Below are 27729 nucleotides of genomic sequence, written 5' to 3'. Positions count from 1 at the left end.
CCCTTTGTGAAAGCCTTCTCTCATTCAATGAAGGAGCCCCAGGCATACTCTTGTGCTGATTTATTAATGTCACAAACAAAGCAGGCTTTATTTTTATTTGAACTGGCCAATGAAAATGTTCTATACAAGGCAAACACTTCATCATGAAATTTTTAAATGAAAAATAAATAAGTTCCAGCCTACGTAGATCTCCAGCTGCCACATACAAATAGAGGACATCAGTTATAAAGTAAATAAGTTAAAATAAATAGTCATAGGATACTCTGATAGGTCCAGTGTAAACTACGTGTTTTCTCCCTACCTTTGTTCCGGGTCCCTTCACCCATACACTGTAAGACTATTACACAGTCCATTGGGAACTTCATTGAAAGAGCACTTGATGCCCAAATCTCCAAGTCATGTTCTGATGGGAGGACTGGGTGTTCGGAGTCTAAAACAATGGTTGAAGAGCAGAGGTCAGCAAGGTGAAAGCCCAGAAGCCCAGGCCTCTTATCCCCCATGCCTTCTTACATTTCACCTGGAGATGTGGAAGCAGGTAATTTAGAGATCAAAAAGCAACATGTGGTCACGGAGCAGCAGCATGTGAATAACAGTTGAGTCTGAGACCAGTGATGTGGCCCAGGTCTTCCTTGTAACCAAAAAATGGCAATTTCCAACCTGGTCTTAGACTGAAATTCACCATGGAGTCTCTGGTTTTGTTAAGTGGGTTGGATTAATTTAAGCTTCTGAATTAGAAAACAAGCCTTCTGGGGGCAGAGTTGAGGCCACAGATGACAAATATACGAGGCACATCCCACTAATCCGCTCCACAGGCAGGCATTACCAATTGATCACTGCACTCCTTTATCTCAGATTCTAGCTCCACACAGCACTCTAGGCAGCCTGTGCTAATCAATTATGTTTAGCATTTGATATGAAAATTATTTACTAGCCTTGGTTCTTCTCTATGTTCTGAATATTCTTGTGTGAAGGAGTAGATATAACACAGGCATTGGAGCCTGACACCCATATGGGTTAGGTGCCTTCAGACTAATCATTTAACTACTTTAAAGCCATGTCTATTAAATGGGGAAGGCCACCTAACTCAGAGTTGGCAGAAAGATCGGGATAATGTGTGTAAAGTGCTCACTATCACACCTGGCACATAGTAAGCATTTAATAAATGGTAACTATCATTATCATGTTATCATTTTGAGGCTACTGATATTGATGATAGAATTGATGATGACATTTCCATTAAAAGAAGGAAAGCATAATATGATATATTATGAAACCATATGAATGGTTTATATCATTTATATCATGTGCTTGTTCTAACTTTGTCAAATCGTTTCCTTCAAATATTGCCCCCAGAGACATATTCCTACCCCTCAAAACCATCTTCAAATCAGTTACTAGAGTAGGCAAAGCAAGGAGTCTGGTACAGAAGCTGAGGACCTGGTATCTAGTTCCACGATCTGGTATCTAGTCACATAACCTCTTAAGGCCCTTAGCTTCCCCATCTGTAGATTGGGAATAATTGTGCCTTCTTTAACAGGAATTTTGTGAATATAAGAGGTAATGGATGGGAGAGCATTTTCAAAAGTTAAAATAATTATACCCAAGCAAGGTATTATTAATTCCACTAGACTGTGTCATTTCAGAAAATATTAGCATTCAAAAATTTAAATCATGTTTTCCTATAGAAAAATCACATGTAAAAGAATAGAGAATTCATGCAATCATGCCAAATGATCATCAGAACTGATCTTGACGATACCCTCAAATGAATATTAGAACTACTAAGTAAATATATATAGCGCTTTGTCACTAAAAATCCTACCTCATCAAGATGAAATAAATATGGTGACAGGAACAGTGAGAACCATTGTGCTTACAAGTGCCTGAAACATCAAATTCTTACATTTATACCAGAAATTAGAACGACTCACAAGGAAGACTGAGGAATTGCCTGCTTCTTTCCTTGGAGGTCTTTAAAATGGGTTGGGAAAGTTTGATTTTGGTGCCATTTTGCTTGAACATAGGGATATAAACTTGATGACCTCCCGAAGTCACTTTCAGACCAATGGCTTTATCGATTCTAAGAAGGAACAGTTTTCTTTTGCCTTCGAGGGAGGTTCCTTTCCCGTTTCCTGAGCCAGGGCGATTAGTTAGTACTGGAGGGTGATGTGCGTGGACCAGCTAGTAGCAGAGGTGAACGTCGCTCAGTTCCGATCTGGAAGTTTCCTCCCCTTGTGCAGTGAACTCGGGCCAGCGCAGGGCACCTGGGGAGGGTCACCTTTAGTCAGCCTCAAAGGCGCTGTTGGTAGCTCCCATGTATTCAGACTTCTTCTTGTGCCTGGTCCACATTTTCCGGAGGATGCTGGGGACGCCGCAGGAGGCACTTCCTGTCAGCGGTAGGGAGGCTTCTGCTCCCTGAGGGAGGGTAGGATACTCTTCAGTCATCTTCTTGAGGTGCCTGGATCTGCAGAAAATCCGCAGGTGGGTGAGGAGGGCGGTCACTGTGCTGAGCCCATCTTTTAATTGCTGCCCTCGAGAAGAGGCGCCAGAGCCCTGGCTCGTCCTCTGCTCATACATCCTGTGACCACGGTGGAGGGTCACTGCTGGGGCCCACGCAGGAATGACACCCCATCCCCCTGCCCCAGGGAGGTCCTTGCATGGGGAGAGGGAAGGAGGTGGCCCTGAGCACACTGGCTCATGGATCCCAAGTTCTGCCCTTGTTCCGAACTCTGCCCCTCCTCACCCCAACCCCCCATCCCTCCACCTCTGCACAAACGATCTTGCTGGAAAAAGCAGATGTCACAAAGCGTCAGCTATTGAAAGCCCATGAGCCCTGGGGCTGAATCCTGCTCCCCACTTACTGTGTGACCTCAGGCAAGTGATTTGACCTCAGCCAGCCTCAGTCTTCTCATGTGCAAAATGGGGATAATTTCATCTAACTCAAGGGGCTTTTGTGAGGAGGAAAATAAGGTCATAAAGCATCCGGCACATCGTCCATCTCAATAAATGTTCATTTTTCTCACTTGCTCTCCTTCAGTGAAAGAATGGCCTTTGTTTTCTTTTCAATAGCCAGGGTCCAGGAACAAATGGAAATGAGAACGTCTAAGCTTAGAGAGAAACGGGCCATTTAGAAGAACCCTTTGCAATGCAGCTGCGCGGATGGAAAGGGCGCCTCTCTTGAGGCACGCGGTTCGTGTTTGCTGGTTACTGCAGCAGTCAGCAACAGCCATTGCTGCTCAGAACAATTTGCTACTATAAACTTAATACAATCGAAAAGATACTTTTCTCTAACTAGGTCCCAATACCTTGAGTGGCTTGGCTTTTATCATTCATTCCAGATGGCTTTCTTTCACCTAAAAAAGGGCTTCACACTGGTCTGTTCCTCCTCTAACTCCCTCAGCTTTCAAGGTGTGCAGACCTTGGGTTGATATTGTGGTGCATGGTCCCTCATATGTGAGCATCTATCACCTTCCCAAGCACGTGTCTTTCCGATTCCCAGATTGTAAGCTTCTTAAAAAATGATGCAACCGTTGGAGCTAAGCTCTTCACACATTATCTCATCCTATACTCACAATAATCTCTCAAGAGGTTATGATCGTCCCCGTTTTTTGGGTTTGGTTTTGTTTTTAAAGAAGCGAGGACACAGAGGTCTGAATAACTTGCCTGAAGTCATAGCAAGTCAGCAGTAGTGCCGGGCACGCAGGCAGATCTGAGTCAAGAACCCACACCCTTCATCATCCCCGAAGCCACTTTTCTGCTCTCTCCAGTCTGGAAGATCATGATGGGGGCGTAAATGTACGCGCTGAGTTGAGTTTAAGGCTCTTGCTTGCCATCTTCTTTGTGCCATGTTGAAGGCAGTGAGGGCGTTCCTGGGGGGGCTTACCACTCCTGCTACTCTAGCTGCTGGTTCTGGGTCAGAGTTAATAGTAACGCGCTGGTTATAAATTTGGCTTGAAACATTTGTAGCTCACGTACTTTTTACCTGGGCAGGGGCCCTTAATCTAATTCGTGAGGCGTTTCTGACACCAGCATGCCTTCAGGAGGCTCTGCATATGGCCTGTGATTACATTTATCTAATTAACCAAAACCCCTCCCTCTTTAGACTTCTCCTAGTCTAAAGAGTGGGGTTAATGAAGTGGAAACCATCAAAAACACTTCAGCTTAATCCTAGGGGAAAAGCTGATGTGGCGCGACAGAAACCCAGGATTATTGCCCTCATTAAAAGGTAATTTACAGCTGGCAGGGATTCTGTTTTAGCTTCTTGAGGGTCTGACGGCCGGGCCACCTGTTACTCTCTGGCCGCAGGAGCAGGACGGGAGCGGGTGGGGAGCCCCGAGGCAGCCAGATTGGAGGCACAGCACTTACCCTCTGGTCAGAACGGCTCCGTTCTCCGAGCCCGGAGCTGCCGCCTCCAGGACGGCGGGAGCTTTCACAGAGATCCGGGCCACCGGAGGCATCTAGGTTGTGAGAAGGGAGTGTGAGGATGGTGCCATGTCCCCAACTCCGGCAGTGGCTGGAGCCATTGGAAAGGGCATCAGCTAAACTGAACTACCATCAACCCAGGGCAATGGTCCTCATACGGCCGCGGGCACCAGCCCCCCCCCAACTCCGGGAGGGCTTGTTAACGCATTGCTGGGCCCACCCTAGCTTCTGAGTCAGTAGGTCTCGCGTAGGCCCGAGAATCTGCATTTCTAACAAGTTCCCAAGTGCTCTAGTCCCAGGACCCCACTTTGAGAACCACCTACCTAGAGAAACTTGAAAGCAAGCAACTCAATCTTGCGAAGGCTCTGTCCCCCTTGCACCCCTATGGTCTGTGTCCACTTTGCTGTCAAATCCTGAAGGTTCTGCAAGGTCAGTGTCACCCTCTCCCTCTTCTCTGCTGCAGCCTCAGGACCAGTCCTCCTTGGGACAGGACCTCCTTTTTTCCCACAAGACCCACCACGCACCCTGGGCCCCTCCTGGATTCACAGGGTCTCGCCACTGCAGGGTGGACCGAGGCCAGCTCGGCACCCTGATCTTTAAGTCTCCTCAAAACAGGACTCCACCTTATCTGTGCAGCTCTGCCTTCTGTTTCCCCCACGTGTCCCAGCAGGGCTGGTCCTACCTTTCCTGATGCCCACACGCAATGCTGCATCCTCACCCAGCTTTTCCTTCGTTCTCTGGATCAAGCCTCATCTCTGCCTGCCCTTCAAAGACCACTTCCTCCAGGAAGCCTCCCCTCAGGCTGGTGCCCCAGCTGATTTCTCTCTGTCTCCTGCATCCCCACAGCACTGAGTCCTTATGTGACATGTTTTGGCATCCCACCAATTCTGTCTCTTTACGGTTGTCTACTTGTTTCTTATGCTGGTGCAGTCTCCCCAGGAATGGCATGCGTACGACAGGGTCTGGGACTTACCCTTTGGTGGCCCTCCTCAGCTCTCCTTAAAGGAGGTGGTGAGTGCTCAAGAAACATGTACCGAATTGAAAAGTCACTGGTAGCCTAAGCAGGGCTAGGTACCGAGTTCGTTCAGTCAGTGGACCTCTGCTTTGCTCCTCCACCCCACGCCCCAGGGAAGGCTTAAGATCACCACATTCCTGAAATTGCTGGAAAATTCCAGGTTGAGGACACCAGGAGTCACTGCCCCTTCTCTCCCGCCCCGGCCAAAGGTTGTGGGCAGAGTCACTGTGCCATCTTGTGGCCTCTCGGGAGCTGTCCCTCCCCATCGTGCCTGCAGCCCAGAAACATGCTTCTTCCCGGGCTGTCCACCATCCTGTTTGCCCCAGCGCATGTTAGCGTCAAATCAGATTTAGCTGTTCGAGCTCTGAATTGCTCTCTGCCCTGGGATGGGGGCCTCCAATGAGCTGCAGGACCTCAGCCCCACCGTCTCAGACCCAGAGGAAAGGATCAGTCATGCTGCCGCTCTGTCCTCTGCACTACTGTCGCCCCCTCCTTTGTGGCCACCTCCCCATCACCACCCTGACCCATCCCACCTCGCTCTGGCCTCCCAGCTGCTGCTACCTCTCTGCCAAGGGCACTGAGTCCAGCCCAGGGGCTGGGGGCAAGTAATCCAAGGCAGTGAGCTGCCCTCTCCCCTTAGCCTTGGGCTCAGCTGAGGGCAGCAGTTCGAGCTGTCACAGCCTGACCACCTTCACTCTGTGGCAACGGCCCAGCCATCCTCAGTTTCCCCTGGGTCCCAGGTCGGGACAGGGGAATCCTGATTGTCCCATCCCCGCCCTTTGTGTGGTTTTCCTAGTACAGGGATGACCTAAATGAAATAATTGGATTAGATTTCCTGCCCAGACCAGGAGCAAAGCGCTCACGTCTCTGTCCAGTTTGTTCCATAAGGACGAGTGGGTGACTCAGACACTCTCTCCCGTCTGTTCTAGTTCTCAGGATCTATGAATCTCGAGAGCTGATGCCCGCAGAGCCCAGGACGCCCAAGCTGACCTCACCTCCAGCCACCACTCCACCCCTTCTGTGCTAACCCAGGGGACACCCACATTCATGCCCAGAAGATGGTGAAGGAGATGTATTTTTTTCAGGGTGACGCTGAGCTAGACCCAGACATGCACTACTCGCTCCCCCTTCAGGGAAAGACAAGCCGCCCAGCTGGGGGAGGGCAGGGAGCAGGTGGCTTTCAGCTCCTTCAGGTGTCCTTGGCTACAGAGGGCCACCTCGCCCAAGGTCATGCCCTCCTGGGCAGCCTGCATGCCCTGAAAGAGCAGGAAGAAAATATAAAGGATTGGTCAACTGGGTCCAACTCGGGCAACCCAGATGGACAATCCCTGCCCCAGAGCTCCCGGTGGGAGGTGCTTCAGCAGTTCCCTCTGAGTTGATGGTGTTTTGTGTTTTCACAGTGCTCGAGACCCTTGCATCTTTTTACCCCCGTAGCTGCCCCTGCGAATTGGTCAGACACCTCCACCTGGCAGGGGCCTGCCACACAAACTGCTTCTTTCCCCCCCGTTTGAGGTGTCCGCTAGGTAATACCTTCTGTTTACCTAAGAGCTGAATTTCTGGCAAGAAAGAGAGGGGCAGCCAGTGGTGTGCCACCAGCTGATAGGCTTTAGGAGCAAAGAACCCTCAGCTACACTTTTCTAGTAATCCTCAGGCCTGGAACAAAGGACACTTTGTCTTCATGGCACAGACAGGACAAGAAGTTTAAAGCACAGCAGATACAGCTAACCAGGTTGATTTTACTTACCAAAGCTTTGCTATATGCTCGATTCCCACACAGATTTGCTGATTTGGGTTCAGAAATCCCCACTGCAAAGTTGAACGGAGGGGACGTTACTCAGTGGTACTCTGGGTTCCAGCTCCCCTGGGTTCTGCATCAATTATCCCATAGCTAATCAATCACAAGCCAGGAATATTCTAACGGCCTTTGTACTGAGCAGCAAAATCATGCACTAGGGTCAGGCAATGGGACAACCTGCACCCCTGGCACTCTTGGGGAGGTTAGAACTAAGGTCTAATAAGATCACGTGTGTGGAGGTGTTCAGTACGGGGTCTGCCTGCAGTAGGGGCTCAGAGAATGTGCCCTTAGCTCCTCCTTTCTTCCTCAGGTGCCAGATCACAGGAGGTTATCAGCAGTTAAGTCTTTATAGCTGGGATCAGTCCTTTAACCTGCCGCTCCTGGACACGCCTCTGTGAAAATGAGCCCAAAGTCCTGCCTGCTGTGGGAAGTAAGCCTCATAATGTGGGAGGATTGGAGGTTATCAGAGTCCTGAGGCACTGGCATGAGATGTATGTGAGAACCTTCTTTCTATGCCTTTATTTGAGGCTCGACCCACTGCTGGGAATCCAGATGTTGAGCTGAGGTAGCTGGTGATGGGCGGGGGTGGGGTGGAGTGGGGAGGCTGGCCTTCAATCGAGTCCCTCCTGGGGCAGATGTTCCTGGAGGAGCCCCATGCTATCAGACTACAGCGTAGAGAAATACCACCCCCCCACCCCGAGGAAAACATCTCAAGGCCAATAAAATGAAGTTACAGGCTACCAAGGTCAGACCACGGTGTGCCGTGCTCTGGCGTAAGTGACGATAGTAGCTCATATTTTTGAGCATTTACTGTGTCAGTCGCTGTGCTGAGTGTAAGACTCATAAACATTGTCTCATTTAATCCTCACCACAACCCTCACAGGTAGACGTCATAATAGATGAGGAAACAGAGGTTTTAGAGATGCACAGCAATTACGATGAAGCTGGGTGAGGAAGATCTAGGGAATGGTAAGCTGACCTCTTTGGTGGTCTTGCAAGGCTGGGAAAACTTGACCGAGGGACCCCCTAACCCATTCTGGGAGGAGTTTGCCAGGTGGAGAGACCCAGGAAGGGCAATCCGCAGAGAGAACAGTGTCGGGGAAGGTCCAGAATATAACAGAATATAATGAGTGGTCACAATTACACCACAGCTCAGGGCTGTTCTGTGCATGGATTGGCAGGGACAGGAGTGTCACAGGAGGTGGCCCTGGAGAGGTGAGCAGAGGACTGGGTCCTGGAGAGCCTTGGGCATGGTCTGGAGGGCAGCTGGCGGTGGAGAGGACAGTGTTTAAAGCAGAGCGTCGGCAGAGGCAGATTCTGCGTTAGGCTACCCTCTGGTAGCCTTGTGGAGCAAGAGCGACTGGTAGCTGAGGACCAGGCTTGGCTGCTACACACAAGGGATGAAGGGAGTCTGAGCTGGTAGCCTGAGATTGGTACCAAGGAGAGATGAGACATACGGAGGAACTGACACTGTCAGTGGTTAGTGTGTGGAGCGGGGGTGGGGAGGACAAGGGGGTATTGGAATAAACATCCCAGCGGCTTGCTGGAAAGATGGATACTGGCCCCAGCTGAGAAAGGAAGAGAGGTTTGAAGGTGGAAGACGAATTCCATTTGAACAAGTTGATTCTGAGATGTCCCAAGGACATCTTGGTGGAGACATTCCACCGGCCCAGGAGGTGGGTGTCCCCTTTTCTGGGCACTTGAGGTTCACCTGCTCAAGGCTTCAGAGTCCCCACTCTTTCCAAGGTTCCTCTGAGCATATTTCTCCCACGTGAGAAGCCTACAGCACCCAGGAGCCTTCTCCTTTAGCTCAGAAAAGAAACACGTCTCCAGATTTGAGATCCCTGGAGACACACATCCTTCTGATGGGAGGATGGAAAACTCGTGCCCAAGGCCGGTGCCCAGCCTTTCCTGTGGGTCTGGCTTTGACTCAGAAACCCTCTCTCCCTCTCATCCCCTCTGGAATCTGTCAGATTGTGGGAGCTGAAGGAATTGAATCGATGCCCAGCTCAATCTTTTTTTTTTTTTTTTTAAAACCTGACTAGCACATTCCCTGCATGAGCTGACTGTCATATATCAGGCAGAGTCTCTCCATTTCATAACTTGCTGTTCCCCCCTTCAGTCCAAGCTTCCACAAGCTACTTAGGGAGGAAAGTAGCCCCTAAAACCAGACAGCTGGAAAGACATTATTTTCTGGGGGAAAGACGCAATTAGCTAGCAAATCAGGAGACATGAGATTTAATCTCAGTTCTGCTGCTGATGAGCAGTGCACCTTGGGTAAGTCAAACAGTTTCCATGGTTTCGGTTTCCTCTTCTGTAGATCGGCAGGGGGTGCTTGCAGAGATCAGTGGGCCTCCACCTTCAGGGAGGGGGAAAGTCACCCTGGGAGCAGGCTTGTTAAAACAGATTGCTGGGCCCTACCCCAGAATTTGATTAAATAGGTCTTGGGTGGGGCCCAAAATTTGCATTTCCAGCAAGTTCCCAGGTGGTTCTGTGGCTCCAGGGATGCCACTTGGAGAACCACCCATTAGATCGTCCCTAAATCCTTGCTAATCAGTATGTTGTCCTTGAACCAACATCATCAGCATCATCTGGAAGATTATTAGAAACAAAACCTGGGGCCCTACTTGGTCCTAGTGAATTAGACTGCATAAAAACAAGATTCCCAGGTATTCTTCTGCACATTCAAATTTGAGAAACATGGCTCTAAATTCATTTTGTGATTTTGTAGAGAAGATATTCTTTTTCTTTCTATGCACAGGCACCCACCCAACCACCCACCCACTTATATATAGACAGAGGAAAAAAAATTATCTTCTCAATCTGCAAGGCACATTGTGGTTTCCCTAAGGCTTTCACTCTCCATAAAAATGTATATATGTAATCCCTTAACTAGAGAATACAGCTTGACTTATGGGTTCTTACACGTAGGCTCTTAAAAACAGGATCAGGTGTTAGTGACCAAAGAAACCTTAGAGATCCAATCTAACATCTATGAGGGAGGAAAGAGAGGAAATGGATGGATAAAGAGAGACACTCAATGGAATCTAATTTCAGTTCTTCTAACATACAAAACTGTTGACACCCAACAGCTTTGAAAAGGATGTCCAAGACTTTTTGTGTATTTCTGGAGTTAAAAATAGGAATAACTTGAGGCTGTGGGCATAACAGAAATAACCTAAACCAGGAATTAAAGGCTAAATACGATCACAGACTTCAGCAGGCTAGACACAGATTCCTGTTTAACTGCTCAGGGTGGGAGCCATTTTTCAAAATAGTGTGTAAGGTAAGACTCTAATGTTTCCAGCTTTCAAAACAAATTTGTCTCTAAATTCTTTTTATAAATTGTTGAAATAGTTTTGGTGTGCCGAACTGGGTGATTGGGATTGACATGTATACACTGATGTGTATAAAATTGATGACTGATTAAAAATAAATAAATAAATAAATAAATAAACCCTGAAAAAAAAAATTGTTGAAATAGTTTAAGTCGTTCAAATTTAAAATGGTGGGATTTTAAGATGGCAGCTGATGAAGGAGCCTGTATAATTACACACACACACACACACACACACACCCTGTAAAATAACGTAAGCTTCCTTCGCTTCATGAGTCATGTGTACACTGGTTTCCTCTCCCCCCAGCGTCTAATGATGTTTACCTCCTCCTGAGTCCCGCAGGACAGCCTGTGGAGCTAGGTGGCAGATGAGAGCATCTTTGCTCACCACGCAGACCCAGCAGCGAGTGTTCTAAGGTAGAAAGTGCTTTGTGGTGCTGCAGTGGCGGGGCCCCGAGCAGGTGCATTCAGAGCAGGACCGGCATGCACTGGGGAAGGCGGCGGCCCCACGCGCAGGTGCTCCGCCCACCGGGCGTGATGGAGGACGCCCGCGAGGACCACGACGTGGCTGGAGCCAACGCAAGCCAGTTCGCGGACACCGTGGCAGCTGCTCTAAGTGGGCCACTGCCCCCCCAGGGAGGTTCCGGGGACCCGGGCCGTGACGCACGTACCAGGCCTGGCGGGGGTCTTGGTGGGGTGGGCGCCCTGCGGCCGCGCGTTCTGGAAGCGGCCCGACCTGCGGCCCTCGCCGTCGCGGTGGTCGCTGCGGTGCTGGAGCAGCTCCAGGGGCCGGGACGCGTAGAGGTCGGACTCGATCACCACCTGCGGCGGGGAGGAAGGACCGTCAGCTTGTTCCTCCCCTAGAATCTCAGCCTCCACAGCCGAGGCCAGGACTGCAGCCTTGCGGACGGACCTCGTGCTGACACGGAGCCTTCCTGACTCCAGCCACTGCTGGGAGCAGCGAGGAAACCTGGGGAGACTGGCCTGAAACGGTGAACTGTTGTGTTTAACTTCAGCATGTCCGGCGGCACCATGGTGCAGGAAAAGGAGGTTTCTGGGGGCTCCTTACCAGCCGTCCCTTCACAGAGTCAGAAGCCTGGGCCCTCAGGCCCCAGACTGGGGCCAGTTAACTGCCCCAGGGCTGGACATAGTTTGACAATAGAACAGGCTATTTGAAATGAGGACAGGCCCTGGAAATCGGGCTCTTACTGCCTTTGCAGCTCAGTGGGCGCCCTTGTTCATGTAGAGGACAGCTTTCTGGATGCTCCAGCTGAGGGGAGACCTAGGCAGAGGACTCGGGGCCCAGCTGATTCCCAGGTTGTAAAAAGGAAGAACCTGCTGGCCAGAAGAAGCAGGCACAGCTCCCAGACGCTCAGGTTTCCTCTACTTTGCAGAGTGCCTGTGTCAGCTGGAGCTGAGAGGTGAGTTTCCACGACCTGTGGCTCGGTAAGTGGAAATTCTGGCAAGCCAGAACGGAGCGCTACACGCTAAGGTGTTTTCAATAATGATCCCCTGCTGAATAGTGGTTTTGGGAAAGTACATGAAGAGGAATACCCCTTTTGTCAGGGCCCACTGAAATGGGCCTTTAAAATAATAATAAAAATACTTAGATCATTGAAATAATTTAAATGTACAAATTTGAGACAAATAGTACCATATTTTATCTTAATATCGGGGGTGACAAAGGGAATCTTAGCAATTTGGGACTCATATCGTGCATGTTTGAATGCATAGCCATGACACTGGGGTTGTTCATTCTGAATGTCTTCACTCCTTTGAAGCAGGTTAGAACTTCCAACATTACACTGCAGCTTCTCTGAGGTTTGTATTTACTCATTCTCTTGCTCACTCGTTCCTTCCTTCCACAGACATCCTGCGAGGGCACCTCTGTGCCAGATCCTGGCACTGAGTCTATCTGTGAGTGAGGTTGGACCCATTTCAGCCTTTACAGTCTAGCCTTTGATGAATTCCCCTCCATTGTCCACATGTAACAATTGTGGAGGAAGCTGAAGCAAATAAGACTGAATCTTTAAGTATTATAATAGGGTTATATGTCAGTTTAGTGGAGAAAAATTGGACCTTTAATAAATATTGTTGAAGTAAATGTCAGGCCACTGGGGGAAATGGATCCATGTCCACACTTCTCATACGAAAATGAATACCAGACAGACCGAAGATGCATGTTAAAAAACAGACAGCAAACACTAGAATAGAATATGGCTCAATATAACATTTGTTACACATAACAGGGAATTATCGCTATGTACATAAAACTCTTACAAATCAATAAAGAGGAAAAAAATAGAAAAATGAGGCCAAAAACCAGCTGACAATTGACAATAGACATGCAAATGGCCGGTTAACATGAAAGGTGCTGAACAATAATAATTAAATGCAAATTAAAACAAAGTTGGTTTTTCTCCTATCAGATTGTCAATGATGATGAAGATAAATTTCCATTTGGGGTCATGCGAACCTGAGTTCAAACCCCAGTTTTGGTACTTCGAGGCTACGTGGAAAGGGGTCATCCTCTTGACCACCCTTGCTGTACTGGGGCAGAGTCACTGCTGGTCATTTGCAGAGATTTCAGGAACACAGCAGGTTCTCTTTCCCCGTGCCACCTGTTTACCTACAGCATCAGGAAACGGTCATGTCCCCAACAGAGGAAGGGGAGCTGTCACTCTTTGCTTCAGTTTATCACAAATAGTCCTTTGCTTAAAAAAGTAATATATCCCAAATTTGGTCTTATCTGGCTTAGGAAATTAACTCTTCTCAGGCCCGTTTTAGGACCCAGACTCATTCATTCTTTGCCTTTGGAGAAAGATGATGGTAATTAAGGATCATTTAGGATTAGTGCCCTTTCTCTTCTGGGCACTGCAGCATGTGGGATTTTTCCCCCAATAATTTAAAAATATTTTTCCTCCAGCTTTACTGAGATATAAATTGACACATATGATTGTATACGTTTAAGGAGTACAATGTATTGATTTGATACGTTTGTAAATTGCAAAATGATTAGAAGGTGGTGTTTCTGTTGGTTTTCCAGCAAGCCTTCAGTGCAGGCTGGGGGCAGCACCCGTCCGCCCTACGCCAGCTCACTGGGGGCTGTGAGGTGCAGTAGAGGGTGGTCTGGACTCACCACCCTGCACAGACAGTCCTCTCAGCTTTTCCCTTTCCTTCCCTCCTCTTAGCACTGCACTCTGCCATGGTGTCGCCCAGCATACTGGAATTTCCTAGATTAATGGCATTTTGGACACGTGTACCATTTGGCCTCAGGGTTCCCCCTGGAATGTGGACCTCCAGGTCAAACGGGAGAGACCTGAGCCTCATTACTGACATTCAAGCCTTTGGCTGTCTACCTCTCATCACAGGTATTTTGAATTTTGTTTTCATTTTTTCAGCATCCCTCTAATGAGGAGTGAGGACTGGTGTGTTTTCCGACCCATTTTGTAGAAGGAGGAAGTAAGGCCGGATGTGAAAGCCTGAGGAGTCCAGGCGGGAGGCCCAGCATTTCCTCCCCTGAAAAGGAAGCAAATGTTTCCTTTTAGGAACAAGAAACCTCAGCTATCCCTCCTCTGCATTGTGGGTGGGAGAAGGGAATGGGGAGGGAGAGAGTGGAGAGACATTAGCTGCTCTGCCCCCGGTTGGATGTAGGTTTCCCGGGGTGGGAGTGAGGCTGGTTACTTCCCAGGTCCTGACTTAGGGCCCAGTGCCTCAGCAGGGTATCTTCTCGGCCCTGAAGGTTGCCAAAGCAGTAAAGGAAAGAGGAGAGGGCTCAGCTCGGAAGATTTCCCTTTCTTAGCTGGCCTCGTGCTTGCTTCTCATGCCCCACAATTGCGGAGGCTCTGAGAGGGCTCAGGGGCAGTGCATCAGGCCCACACCAGGGAACGGACAGCTGGATGCGTGGCTGTGGCCTCCTGAAAGCCTCCCGACAGCCTGGTTATTTTCTGGTCTGTAGGATACGGTCCGGGCTGGATACTGCAGCTGGTCTTAGAACAAACTGGTCTGAGCACAGGCTCTTTAGCACCCTGAGTACAAGGGTGAGATTGGGGAATGGGGAAGGGGTGAAGGGGAGACGTGTTTAATGTTGGATTTTCCTTTCCAAGTTCAGCAAATTGCCTGCTGAAAGTAGGGAATGTCCTTGTGTATCAGATTCACTGTGATAAATTGATGCTTCCCTGCTGGGTTCAGATCAGAGACCTAGGGGTCTGGTAGGGAGTTAGAAAGACAGGTGAGACCTAGGTGATGGAGGATCATCGTGGTTTTGGTTGACGGCATCCAGAGTAAAGTTCTAGCCCAACTCCCTAATTATACACACAGGGAAACTGAGGCCAAAGGAAGCCGTGTGTCTTCAAGGTCACGTAGCTATAAGGGGCAGAGCCTGAACAAGGATCATGGTTTCATAACTTCTAAGGAAGTGCTCTTTGTAAGACCCACGGAAGTGCTGACATCCAGGTAAGAATTTTCAAGTGCGGTTGATTGCTCAGTGCATTTTGAAACATCAGATCACCAGACAGAAAAATCAGATCACCGCTCCTCCACAAGGTTGAAATCTGGGAAGAATGTGACATTTGCACTTCCATTCCTCCATCTTTCCTGATGATCGCTGCTTATTATGAAGGGGCTGCGAATCTCGGTGGTAATGGCTCCATTGCACTGGAAGGCCTAACTAACCCATGCTTTGGTGTAAATTTATTCCTTTAAGCTACTCTTATGATGTCTACGGCATCAGGATGATCAGGATGTCAGTAAAATTGCCTAAGAATCGGAGGGTATGGGGAGAAAAAGACTAGTGAAACGATCTAGAGAAGGAACAGTGGGTGGCTGTAGAAGAAGAAAATGTAACTTACGAGGGGTCCAGAGAGAGAGGAAACTGCCGCACTAAGGATGATTCAGAGAGGAAAGAGATACTTGTAAAGGAAGGAACCTGACACCCATATGGTAGCCCAAGGGGTGAGAATAGAGACAAATAAGAATTTCAGGACAAAGTCATAAATATTGGTACATTAGAGCAGCTGCAAAATCTGAACGATTTTCTCAGAAACTCAAAGGGAAGCCAAGAGCCAGTTGGATGAAAAAAGATCAGAGATAGTTTTTTCTTCTTTGGGACTCAGTTCCCCCGTCTTAGGTGGATTAAGACCTTTCCTGTCTTTTCTAATTTGATTGTTCTGTACAGCTGGGTCTGAGTTTTATGAGCAAAGGATGAGTCATGCTGTTAGGGGAAATTAAAAATTCAGAGGAGAGCTCAAAGGCCAGAGAGCATTATTAAGCTGTCTTACCTGGAGGAAGAATGCATATTTGAAGACAAGACCCTAGCTTCTGTTTTTTCTCTTTTTTACTTCCAAAGCAATTTTTATTTGTATTCGTATACTTGAGTCATTTTTTTTCCCCTTGGAGTAAAAATGTTTTAGGGAGGGACAGTCATAAGCCATTCCCAGGAAAGCTGGGAGCTTGGTTCTGCAGAGCCTGGCTGAGGTCAATGGATGCTCCAGGAGGCGGTGCCCCATGTTTTGGGGGCTCCGTGAATCTCATGCCCCTGTAGCTTCAGTTCCACCATAGAGAGTTGTCTCCTTTCTTTGGGTTCTAAATCCCTTGAGAAATTTCTTCCCTAGCACCCTATTTATATCCTGGACAGTATGATTTAGTTTCTATTTTTAAGCTTTTGTAATCACAGTTTTGTCCTTATAAAGCCAGTAGGTATTGGTATAAGTGGTGATTCAGACAGAAACACTGTTTAAGGTTAGAAATTCAAGGCAAGAACTTGGTTGAAAACTAAATATTCCTAATTCCCAAAGGATCTTCCCTGAGTCATGAATGACTTGTGGCTCCTTCAAATCCAGAGTACAGATCTTCCTTGACTTACAGTGGGGTTACGTCCTGATAAATACCCCTAAAATATCATAAGTTGAAAATGCATTTTATACAGCTAACCTACCAAACATCATAGCTTAGCTGAGCCTACCTTAAACGTGCTCAGAACACTTACATCAACCTATGGTTGGGCAAAATCATCTCACACAAAGCCTATTTTATAATAAAGTGTTGAATATCTCATGTAATTGACTGAATACTGTACTGAAAGTGAGAAACAGAATGCTTGTCTGGGCCCAGGATGGTTCTGAGTGTATCCTTGTTTACCCTCGTGATCGTGTGGCTGGTGGGAGGCTGCGGCTTGCTGTGCTGCCCAGCATTGCAAGAGAGTATGTTGTACCCCATATCGCGAGCCTGGGGAAAGGTCAAAATTCAAAATTCCAAGTATGGTCTCTGAGTGCATTTCGCTTTGGCATCATCGTAAAGACAAAAATCATGAAAGTCAGACTGTCATAAGTCAGGGACCAACTGTAATGCCAAACTCAAGTCTGTGCTCAAACTCTAAATTACCTACAAACAACCCCTCCCCTTTCCATTTTTGGTGACACCCACTGCTCCTTGAAAGTCAGGAGCATTTTCCTTCTAGATTGTGTGCTTAAGTTTTTAGGGATCATGAGAAATACAAGAATTTCTTGCACTACAACAAAGAACCCATTAAAAGCCCTTTCTTTCTTAGTATATAAATATTCTCAAAGTCATTTTAAAAAAAGGATAAACCACTGACAGAAAAATGAGCAAAAGACATGTCTTTTAACCCATAGGGAGAAAATATCAAAATCTATGAAACGATGAAGAATGATATTAATTACTAAAGAAATGCAAATTAAAACAATGAGATGTTTTCACCTATCAGATTGTCAAAGGTTAACAACATTTGATACCATATAGTGTTGGCTCAGGTGTTCTGGTAAAGGTAGTTTAAAACAGTTGCTAAGAATTTGGCAATAGCTATAAAATTTTTTCAATGCTCATATGCTTTGAGCATTTTCTTTCTTTTTTAAAATTGACGTATAACATTGTGTAAGTTTAAGGTGTTGATTTGATGACCCAGCATTTTCATATCTATGAATTTATCTTCAAAAACATTTGCATAAGAACATAAAAAGTATGTTCAAGAATATTTCTTGTGGCATTGTTTTAGTGGAAAAAATGGGGAAACCCCATTTATTGATGATTTGGTTAAATAATCTAGAAAACATAAGATTTGGTTTGGGTAAAAAATTATAGTACATTCATTCATACAGTGGCATACTATGCAGCCTCTAAAAAGAATGGGGAAGATCTGTATGTATTAACTGGCATGTAAAGATGCTCAAAATTTGTTTAGTGAAAAAAGCAAGTTGCAAAACAGCATGTTATTGAGCAATAAAGTGTGATAATTATACATTGTTACATGAGAAATTTTCATTTAAAAAAACTCCAGTGCTTATTGAATGTTCAGTATGTATCAGGCTCTGGACTAAGCAGTTTACATGTATTAAATCATTTGCTCCTTCCAATGGTTCTTGGGATGTGCGCTCTCACTCTCCCCATTTTAATGCTAAGCAAGTCAAGTCCTGGAATGGTTAGGCAACGTGCCCAAGGTCATATAGCTAGAAATGGATAGAACTGGGATTTAAAACTGGGAAATGGAAGAAACCAGGCAGTTTGACTCTAGTCTGCATACCTAACCACTATGTTCTATAGCTTCTCAGGATTTTCTGATATCATAGTTTACATCTTTTTAGTATTTGAAATTTTGTAATGGGCCCATCCTGCTTTGGGAATTTAAAAAGTAATAAATGTATATAAAACAACAACGACTAAGACCAATCTCATTCCCAGGACACTTAAAAAAATCTTTTTTAAATGGAGAATAGGATTTTAAAAATTGAGATACTTGGAAAATCAAAATAGTGTTCTACAAAAACAATTGTGATAGAAACTCCAGTATAACCAAGAGGGAACAATTAGCAATTAAAATAAAACTTTTAAAGTGCAAAGATGTATTGACAGCTTATATATAAAGAAATCTGTAAGTAAAATGAGAAATTCACAGGCTCTAAAGACATGTAAACTAATTTTAAGGTAATGCATGTGCTTATTAAAGAAGCAAAAAATAATACAAAGAAATGAAAGCCAGTGCTGGTGAGGCTGGAGGGAAATGGAAAAGCATTGTTGGAAGCCTGGCAGCTGTCCAGAATTCCCGGTAGTATGTGACGAAACTAGAAGCAGAAACCATCTTTTAAAAATCACTGTTCTATTCTCCGCTCTAGCACAGGAGTAGGAATGCAAATGATGGATGGATGGATGGATGGATGAAACTGTTCTTATCCTTTACTTGTTAATTCTACTTTGAGGCCTATGCACCACAGGATTAATCCAAAAAAATAGTATTTTGTACAAATAAATTCATTGTACTGCTATTTATAACAGTGAAAAAGTGGAACATTGCAAATGCCAACAATAGAACACCCAAGTCAGGGAAGCTCTACCCACACTGTGGACTCTGTTTAAGAAAAAAATGTGTATATAAAATGAAAATTACTCTCTGTGGGGAAAATGACAGAAGGGGGTCCAGTTCAGGACTGTTTGTTGTCTGGTGGACATCTGTCAGTTGTTTTGGTTAAGTGGAGGATGGAGAATGCAACAGCAACATGGGCTACGGAAAACTTTCCAGGCCGTGGAGAGCGTGGATGGAGGGGGGAGGTGGGGAGTGAAGAAGCTAGACGCTGCTTTTTTAATGAAAGTCAACAAAAGGGATCAAAACTGAAGTTTTCTTACATTCTTGGTTAAGAGATGTTGAGAGCTCTTGACTCTTCTTCTGGCTGGACTGGACACTGCAAAGAGAGAGAAAGGAATGGTTTTAGAGAACACCTGTGAGACTGATGTAGTAGCTACAGTAGCAGTATGGAGAGGGTTTGCACCTGGAGTGGGACAGGGCCCAGAGGAGGGGGGTTGAGGAAGAAGAGGCGGGTGCAATTGCAATTTTATTTTTATTTTATTTTTTTAATCTTTATTGGAGTATAATTGCTTCACAATACTGTGTTAGTTGTGTTAGTTGATGTTGCACAACAAAGCAGATCAGCCATATGCATACGCAGGTCCCCATATCCCCTCCCTCTTGAGCCTCCCTCCCATCCTCCCTATCCCACCCCTCTAGGTCATCGCAAAGCACCCAGCTGATCTCCCTGTGCTATGCTGCTGCTTCCCACCAGCCAACTCTTTTTTTTTTTTTTAAACATTTAACACATTTTTTTTTTTAAAGTATTTGTTTATTTATTTATTTATGGCTGTGTTGGGTCTTCATTTCTGTGCGAGGGCTTTCTCTAGTTGTGGCAAGCGGGGGCCACTCTTCATCGCGGTGCGCGGGCCTCTCACTATCGCGGCCTCTCTTATTGCGGAGCACAGGCTCCAGACGCGCAGGCTCAGTAATTGTGGCTCACGGGTCCAGTTGCTCCGCGGCATGTGGGATCCTCCCAGACCAGGGCTCGAACCCGTGTCCCCTGCATTGGCAGGCAGATTCTCAACCACTGCGCCACCAGGGAAGCCCCAGCCAACTATTTTACATTTGGTAGTGTATATATGTCGATGCTACTCTCACTTTGCCCCAGCTTCGCCCTCCCACCCATGTCCTCAAGTCCATTTTCTATGTCTACCTCTTTATTCCTGCCCTGCAACTAGGTTCATCAGTACCTTTTTTTTTTAAGATTCCATATATATGTGTTAGCATATGGTATTTGTTTTTCTCTTTCTGACTGACTTTACTCTATATGACAGACTCTAGGTCCATCCACCTCACTACAAATAACTCAGTTTCGTTTCTTTTTATGCTGAGTAATATTCCATTGTATATATGTGCAACATCTTCTTTATCCATTCATCTGTCGATGGACACTTAGGTTGGTTCCATGTCCTGGCTATTGTAAATAGTGCTGCAACGAACATTGTGGTACATGACACTTTTTGAATTAGGGTTTTCTCAGGGTATATGACAGTAGTGGGATTGCTGGGTCATATGTAGTTCTATTTTCAGTTTTTTAAGGAACCTCCATACTGGAGGTTTCCATAGTGGCTGTATCAATTTACATTCCCACCAACAGTGCAGGAGGGTTCCCTTTTCACCGCACCCTTTACAGCATTTATTGTTTCTAGATTTTTTGATAATGGCCATTTTGACTGGCATGAGGTGATACCTCGTTGTAGTTTTGATTTGCATTTCTCTAATAATTAGTGATGTTGAGCATCTTTTCATGTGCCTCTTGGCCATCTATATGTCTTCCTTGGTGAAATGTCTGTTTAAGTCTTCTGCCCATTTTTTAACTGGTTTGGTTTTTTTTTTTTTTGATATTGAGTTCCATGAGCTGTTTGTATATTTTGGAGATTAATCCTTTGTCTGTTGTTTCATTTGCAAATATTTTCTCCCATTCTGAAGGTTGTCTTTTTGTCTTGTTTATGGTTTCCTTTGCTGTGCAAAAGCTTTTAAGTTTAATTAAGTCCCATTTGTTTGTTTTTGTTTCCATTACTCTAGGAGGTGGGCAATTGCAATTTTAGATGTTACTTGGTCCAGTGCACCAAAGCTCATAGCAGCACTATTCAGAATAGCTGAAAGGTGGAAACAACCCAAATGTCCCTTAACAAATTAATGGACAAACTGAATGTGGTATAGACATACAATGGAATATCATTCAGCCTTAAAAAAGAATGAAATTCTGAAACATGCTCTAACATGGATGAACCTTGAAAACGTTAAGCTAAGTGAAATAAACCAGATACAAAGGGACAAATATTGTATGAGTCTGCTTATATGAGATACCTCAACTAGTCAAATTCATAGAGACACAAAGTAGAACAGAGGTTACCAGGGGCTGGAAGAAGGAGGGAATGGGGAGTTGTTATTTAATGGGTACAGAGTGTCAGTTTGGGAAGATGAAGAAATTCAGGAAATGGATAGTGGTGATGATTGCACAACCATATGAATGTACTTAATGCCACAGAACTGAACACTTAAATAGTTAAATGGTAAATTTTATTTACCACAGTAAATAAAAAAAAAACTTGAAGAATCAGTTAGCCATAAAAAAGTTACCTGGTTGGGAAAAAGGTGTGCATTTGGTTGAAAGTGGAGGCACCCGGACATCTCTTTTGCACATTGACGCTAAAGTGATTTACTTGGTTTACTTGGAAGTGAAATCCCGCCCTGCCACTGCCCTGCCTAGAATGGAAATGACTTCTTGTCACATCTCAGATTAGTGCTCCGGTGAGAGCTGTGTTATTTTCTGCAGGGCGCCTGCTGCCACGAAGCCAGGCGAGCAGAGGCTGGTTAAGAGCCAGGGCTCCGGACTCCTTTCACTTGGGTGTAAATCCCAACTTGACCACTTGCCAGCTGTGTGACTTGGGCGAATGACTCATCCAAGCTAAGCTTCACTTTCCTCATCTGGTAAAACTCGCACCTACCTCAGAGGGCTGCGGTGAGAATTAAATGGTCTAATCTTTATCAAGCCCTTGGCCCGGCGCCTGGCAAAGAGTGAGTTCCCAGGAATTACTGGTGGTTATTATTGATACAATTCTCCTCTTTCTCTGCAAGGTGAGGGCAGGTGGAAGGAATAGGTGATAACTTCTAGAGACTGTAGCCTCCGTCAGGAGTTCTCTTTCTGGAGTTTTCTCCATTTCCCCCTGCTGTTCCCCGACTCCCCTTGCCAACCCTGCCGCATTGTTGTTTATCCCCAAGAGAATTATTTTGAATGCTGTTCACCTTAGAATTAAACCCACTGGTGAGCTTCAGGAAATAACTTCTGGTATAACTTCTTGGTAAAACCACAGATTTTATCTTTTATATTTACTGTGAACTGTGCCTATGAAATCTTTCCCTTAAAGGGCTCTCCTTCTCTCTTCCGGAAGTAAAAATACACACTTGTCCTCAGTTACAGACTTGATCTATGTCTTGTGCCTTAAAATACTTAAGAAACACCATAACACTTGCTGTTGCCATATTTTTGTGATCTTTAAGATGGCTCAGCTAAAAAAAATACATAGATTTAGGTTGAACCCATTATATCTGTATGTGTGTATGTTGGAAACAGGGATACAATACAACGACGATAAATGTGATAATGGCTCGCATTGAGCTTTACTAGGTGACGATTTATTTCCTTCTCTCATTCACTCCTCACAGCAACTCTTTGGGGTCGGGTGTCTTCATTAACTCTATTTCTTAGGTAGATACTGAGGGTTAGGGTCACACAGTTGGTGGTGGAACAAGGCCTGCGCTCTTAAACACTAGGTTGCTGAACTTGTGCTCGGTAAATGTTTTGTTCATTGCATGTTGAATACACACGGCTAAACAGGAGCGTGTGGGAAAGGGCATATCAGGGAAGACTATAACCCTTGTTAGAGAAAATCAAACCAACCTCTATTTCTGCAGGCAGGGAACGTGGGGATGGAATGAAGAGTTACCAATCTCTCTCATAAGCAGTGACTTAGGAGGACCTGGCCCCGTCTTCGCCCACTGAGAGCCTTATGCCTGATGCTCTGGAGGTGGCGAGATGAGGCAAAACAAGGCGTAGGAAGAGGCGGACTTCTTCCACTTACAGTCTAATATAAAACTGCGAATATTCCTTTTCTAGAGAACAGCTTCCTGAGCAGTGACATGTCCATGAATACTGATGACTGGTTTAATACCAGAAGGTGGCCATGAATAAAAATGGCAAGAAAGAAATACAGGATGGAATATTCATCTTTGACTAAACGTATTCATTGCTCAAAATATGGAATAAAAATAGAAATCACTTTGTAAGTGATGTATTTAATGGTGCTTACTACCATGCCAGGTACTGTTCTAGATGCTTTATGTATTTTGTCTATATCTCATTTTTTCCCCCCATAATAACCTTGGGAGTTAGGTAAGTTCTAGTTCTTCCTTTTTTATAAGAGTGGAAACTCAGGCCCAGAGAGGTTAAGTGCCTGCCCAAGGTCACACAGCGTACAAGTGGTGGTGGGTCTCTTGACTACTCTGCTAAGCAAATGGATTCGAAGGCCCTGTTTTGAATGATTTTCTTCAGGTGAAGTATGACATTGCTCCTGAATTGTATAATAAGTTTTTAATTTAATAGGGCCATTCAGCTTTGATGTTTTTCTCCCTTAAATTTTTTTAAATGGAAAAAATTATAGAACATAGACATTTTAACATTTTCATATTTGCTTTCAATTTGTTTTCTTCTCATACAAAAGAAATAACAAATGAGAGGACAAGTTTTGGTCCCTTTTCTACTCTTCCCCAGTTCTACTTTCCTCCCTCTCCAGGGCTACTAATATCACTAACTTTATCTGTGTCTTTCCAGCCTATGTTTTTTATGCTTTTCTCTAGCTATGTATCCATAAACAATATATAGTACTGTACAAATTTAATAATTTTTAGCCTGCTTTTTTTTTTCTCTCAACATGATGCTCTTGAGAGCTGTGTCCACACACATAGATCCAGTTCTTTTCCCTGTTGACTACTGTGGAGTATTCCAGAGTCTGATGATACCACATTTTACCCCTTCCCCTCTTCAAGGACATTTAAGTTGTTTTCAGTTTTGCCCTTGGAGACCCAGTGGCCCTGTAAGCATGCACGTATAAGAGCATTTACAGGAGTGGAACTGTTGGGTCAGAGGGTCGGCTGTGACTTTTCAGGTACATTCCCGAGTCTCCAGAGGGTATCCCAACTTCAGCACGTGGGCAGACTCCCAGCTTTTTTTTCTCTCCCTCTGTCTGGCAATAGATGTCTAAAGCTTAATTTATGTTCTGCTGGCTTTCTCTTTGTGGCCAGGCTGAGTCTCTCCCTTCCCCCCAGGAGTGGCCATGTCGATGGCTGACGTGGGAAGAAGGAAGGGGTTGTTTGAACAGGGGGTCACAGCACCAGCAGACATCCGGCCCTCTTCATTCAGTCTGACAATGAGACCAGGGGCTAAGCCGGGGTCCCGGGCTCTCCCAGCAATACAGAGGCTGCAGGGAGAGCACAGGGGTGGCAGGAGACAGGGCCCAGCTCTGCAGGGGGCAAGGGAACTATCCAGGGACACAGAGCCCTTCCCGGGCCTTGACACCATTCACCTCAGAGCAGCAGGGCTTTTACAAAGTCACACTCTTTGGCGGTGCCAGTGCCAGGTTAAGTTTGGGAGCGCGGCCCTGGGGTCTGTGCAGAGGCCAGCCTGGGTCAGGGCATTCTTGGACCACTTCATTGGACTTCAGGCCACTGCCAGCAGGATCCCTCCTCATATTTCACGGCACAGTTAGAAATCATACTTTTGAGCCAGCTGCTTCTCATTTCAGAACCCACTTGCTCACTGGAGAAGAGGAAAGAATCTATCTGCCCTGGGAATTTCATTTTCATGTCTGTTTCCTAAAACAATGGCTTGCTGTCACTTTCGTTTGGCATACTGGGTTGCCAGTATCGAATTAAGTAAAAGGAGGAGTAGTTAGCTGCCCTCATTTCCCCTTTGATGGATTGTTTCTCAATGATTGATGTTCATCCATATGCCTCCTTTTCAGAAACAACCACAAACACCGTCAAAACAGAGAGACCATCCGACCTCAGAAACCTGGGGGTAAACCGTAGTAAGACAGCATATGACTGTCTTTACCCTCCTGCTTAACCTGCCACGTTAAGGAAACAGTCAAGGGCAATTTTACTCACCCTTGGAAGGAATCACGGTGGTGAAAACTTCTATATTTTCATCACTGCAGCTGTAAATCTGATGCATCGTTTCAGCCTTCTCTCCCCAAAAGTGCCTGGGAACTGGAGGCCTCTCTCGGAACCTCTAGTCGCGAGGTTTCCTAATCCAGTCTGGCTCGGGGATCATTGTGCCGGTCCACAAAAGACAGGCTGGTGCTGTGATCTCATCTCATTCCAGAGTCTTCACTGCAACATTTTCTAATCCCATCTGTCTTTTTTTTTTTTTTTTTTTTATGAATCCTATTATTGCGAACCTTTGATGGAGCCTGGAGGCTTCAGTCCCCTCGCGGCCAGGATGTATTTAACATTTTTATTTTGCCGTGTCTGCCGCAGTGAATTTGGAAGTCTTTTGTGAAGTGGTGATGAAGTGAAATCGCCTACTCGGGTAGCGTAGCGCCAAGCGTGGCTGGAGGATTTTACCGAAAAGGAAACGTGAATTTTGGTACCAGCAATTTCCCTTTTCATTTCAGAGATGAAGAGGCTTTTTTTTTTCCCCCTCCCTCCAGAACTGGCTATTCAGTAATTTGTCATGTGTCAATTTGGCTTCCTTGAAAGTTTCTATTTTAAACAAAAGGACTGTTCTTCCAGAGCGTTCTCGCCTCATGCCAGTACATGACAAGGCTGACATTTCTAGAGAGCTGTGTGTTTAGCATCTCCTGTACAAGCCTGCAGGTGCTTGCAGGAATGGGGGTAACAAGCAGTGCCTGACGCTTGAGGTGCCCAACTACAGGGAGGCTGTATTTTTATTATCCTAAATGTCCTAATATATTGTATACTGTCCTAAATATCCTACTGTCCTATATATATATCCTATATTTTATCCTATATATTCTATATACATACACAAAAATATACATACACAAAAATAAGGTATACATACACAAAAATAAGGTATGCATACACAAAAATAAGGTATGCATACATACACAAAAATACATACACAAAAATATACATACACAAAAATAAGGTATGGTTGAAGCATAGGTGTATTATGTCAAACCCATGGCCTTTCATTACACCATTACAGATTTATTTCTTCATGTTGATAATGATGATGTAATATTTTTAAAATTTATTTTATTGAGGTATAGATGATTTGCAATGTGTTAATTTCTGCTGTACAGAAAAGTGATTCAGTTATACATATATACGTTCTTTTTCATATTCTTTTCCATTATGGTTTATCACAGGATATTGAATATAGTTCCCTGTGCTTTACAGTAGGACCTTGTTGTTTATCCATTCTATATATAATAGTTTGCATCTGCTAATCCCAAATTCCCAATCCATTCCGTCCCCACTTTCTCTCCCCCTTGGCAACCACAAGTCTGTCCTCTATGTCTGCAGGTCTGTTTCTGTTTTGTAGATAAGTTCATTTGTGTCATATTTTAGATTCCACGTATAAGTGATATGGTATTTGTCTTTCTCTTTCTTACTTCACTTTATATGATAATCTCTACGTCCATCCATGTTGCTGCAAATTGCATTATTTCATTCTTTTTTATGACTGAGTAGTATTCCATTGTATTCCATCCACATCTTTATCCATTCATCTGTCAATGGATATTCAGGTTGTTTCCATGTCTTGGCTATTGTGAATAGTGCTGCTGTGAACATAGGGGTGCATGTATCTTTTTGAATTATAGTTTTCTGCAGATATATGCCCAGGAGTGGAATTGCTGGATCATATGGCAACTCTATTTTTAGTTTTTTGAGGAAACTCCATACTGTTTTCCATATGGCTGCACCAATTTATATTCCCACCAATAGTGTAAGAGGGTTTCTCCACACCCTCTCCAGCATTTATTTGTAGAATTTTTAATGATGGTTATTGTAACTGGTATAAGGTGATACCTTACTGTAGTTTTGATTTGCATTTCTCTAATAATTAGTGATATTGAGCATCTTTTCATGTGTCTCTCGGCCAGATGGTGATGTAATACTAATAATGATAGTTGGCATGTATTAAATGCTTGCTAAGAGCCAGGAAGCCTGATTTATAATCTCATTTAATGTCTACAACCACTCAATGAGACTAGCTATCACTTTTGCCATTTTATAGGTGAGGAAACTGAGGCATAAAGAGATTGAGTAATTTGCCCAAGATTAAAATACGTAGTTCATGGCAGAATTAGAATTTAAACTGTAACTTGACTCCCAAGGCAATGTAATTAACCACTAAATTGTAGTCCATTCTTTACCTCCAAAGCCATCCCCCCTACTTTGAACCGGGGGAACCTGAGCCATACTCCCTTAGACGTGGATTTGGTGACCACTGATATTTCTACTGTAGACAAATCGGGGGCATTTACTCATTGGGTGGTTGTCAACATTACACCTGTGTCTCTGAGAATTGCACCCAGCCACAGAGGATGGCTCTGGGGAGCCATGTTTGTTCCACCTGAATTTGTCCCCTTGGCCACATTTGATTGAACCAGAGCGAACATACAGCCCAAACTGCTGCTTCCTGGAAACAAAATTTGGGCCTTGGCCTGAGGCCAGAGGGAAGGTACTGACTTTTAACATCTGAGGTGGCTTTCAGGGCCAGTGGGGGCAGAGTTAAGGGCAAGCCAGTGGACAGAGATGGAACTGTTGCT

General features: G+C 45.2%; 1 protein-coding gene and 1 long non-coding RNA gene across 2 annotated transcripts; both read right to left on the bottom strand.

Moving 5' to 3' along the window:
• Positions 1 to 45: 45 nt before the first annotated feature.
• On the bottom strand, positions 46 to 27640 carry VXN (vexin). The gene is made up of 6 exons (XM_082433752.1): positions 25094 to 27640; positions 19204 to 19259; positions 11241 to 11391; positions 7182 to 7243; positions 4366 to 4457; positions 46 to 2464 (listed from the first exon to the last, which is right to left on the bottom strand). Exons 1-6 carry the CDS (start codon positions 25158 to 25160, stop codon positions 2281 to 2283), a joined length of 612 nt encoding a protein of 203 aa, XP_082289878.1. The 5' UTR covers positions 25161 to 27640; the 3' UTR covers positions 46 to 2280.
• On the bottom strand, positions 19494 to 25083 carry LOC309646944. Its single transcript, XR_014255683.1, has 2 exons — positions 19962 to 25083; positions 19494 to 19623 (listed from the first exon to the last, which is right to left on the bottom strand). It is a non-coding gene; the product is annotated as an uncharacterized lncRNA (long non-coding RNA).
• Positions 27641 to 27729: the final 89 nt, after the last annotated feature.

The sequence above is a fragment of the Balaenoptera physalus genome (genome assembly GCF_965194825.1).
Source record: "Balaenoptera physalus genome assembly, chromosome: 17".
In the NCBI taxonomy this organism is placed as follows: domain Eukaryota; kingdom Metazoa; phylum Chordata; class Mammalia; order Artiodactyla; family Balaenopteridae; genus Balaenoptera; species Balaenoptera physalus.
The sequence above is the reverse complement of the archived record's forward strand: the minus strand, read 5'-3'. Positions and strand labels throughout refer to the sequence as shown.

What these genes read in the sequence shown, in the direction of transcription:
- VXN (XM_082433752.1), bottom strand. Translation starts at nt 25,160, where the DNA reads ATGCATCAGATTTACAGCTGCAGTGATGAAAATATAGAAGTTTTCACC. An exon ending in CACCGTGATTCCTTCCAAGG is followed by an intron (nt 19,260 to 25,093) that starts GTGAGTAAAATT and finishes CTCTCTTTGCAG; the next exon opens with TGTCCAGTCCAGCCAGAAGA. An exon ending in AACATCTCTTAACCAAGAAT is followed by an intron (nt 11,392 to 19,203) that starts GTAAGAAAACTT and finishes TCCCCGCCGCAG; the next exon opens with GTGGTGATCGAGTCCGACCT.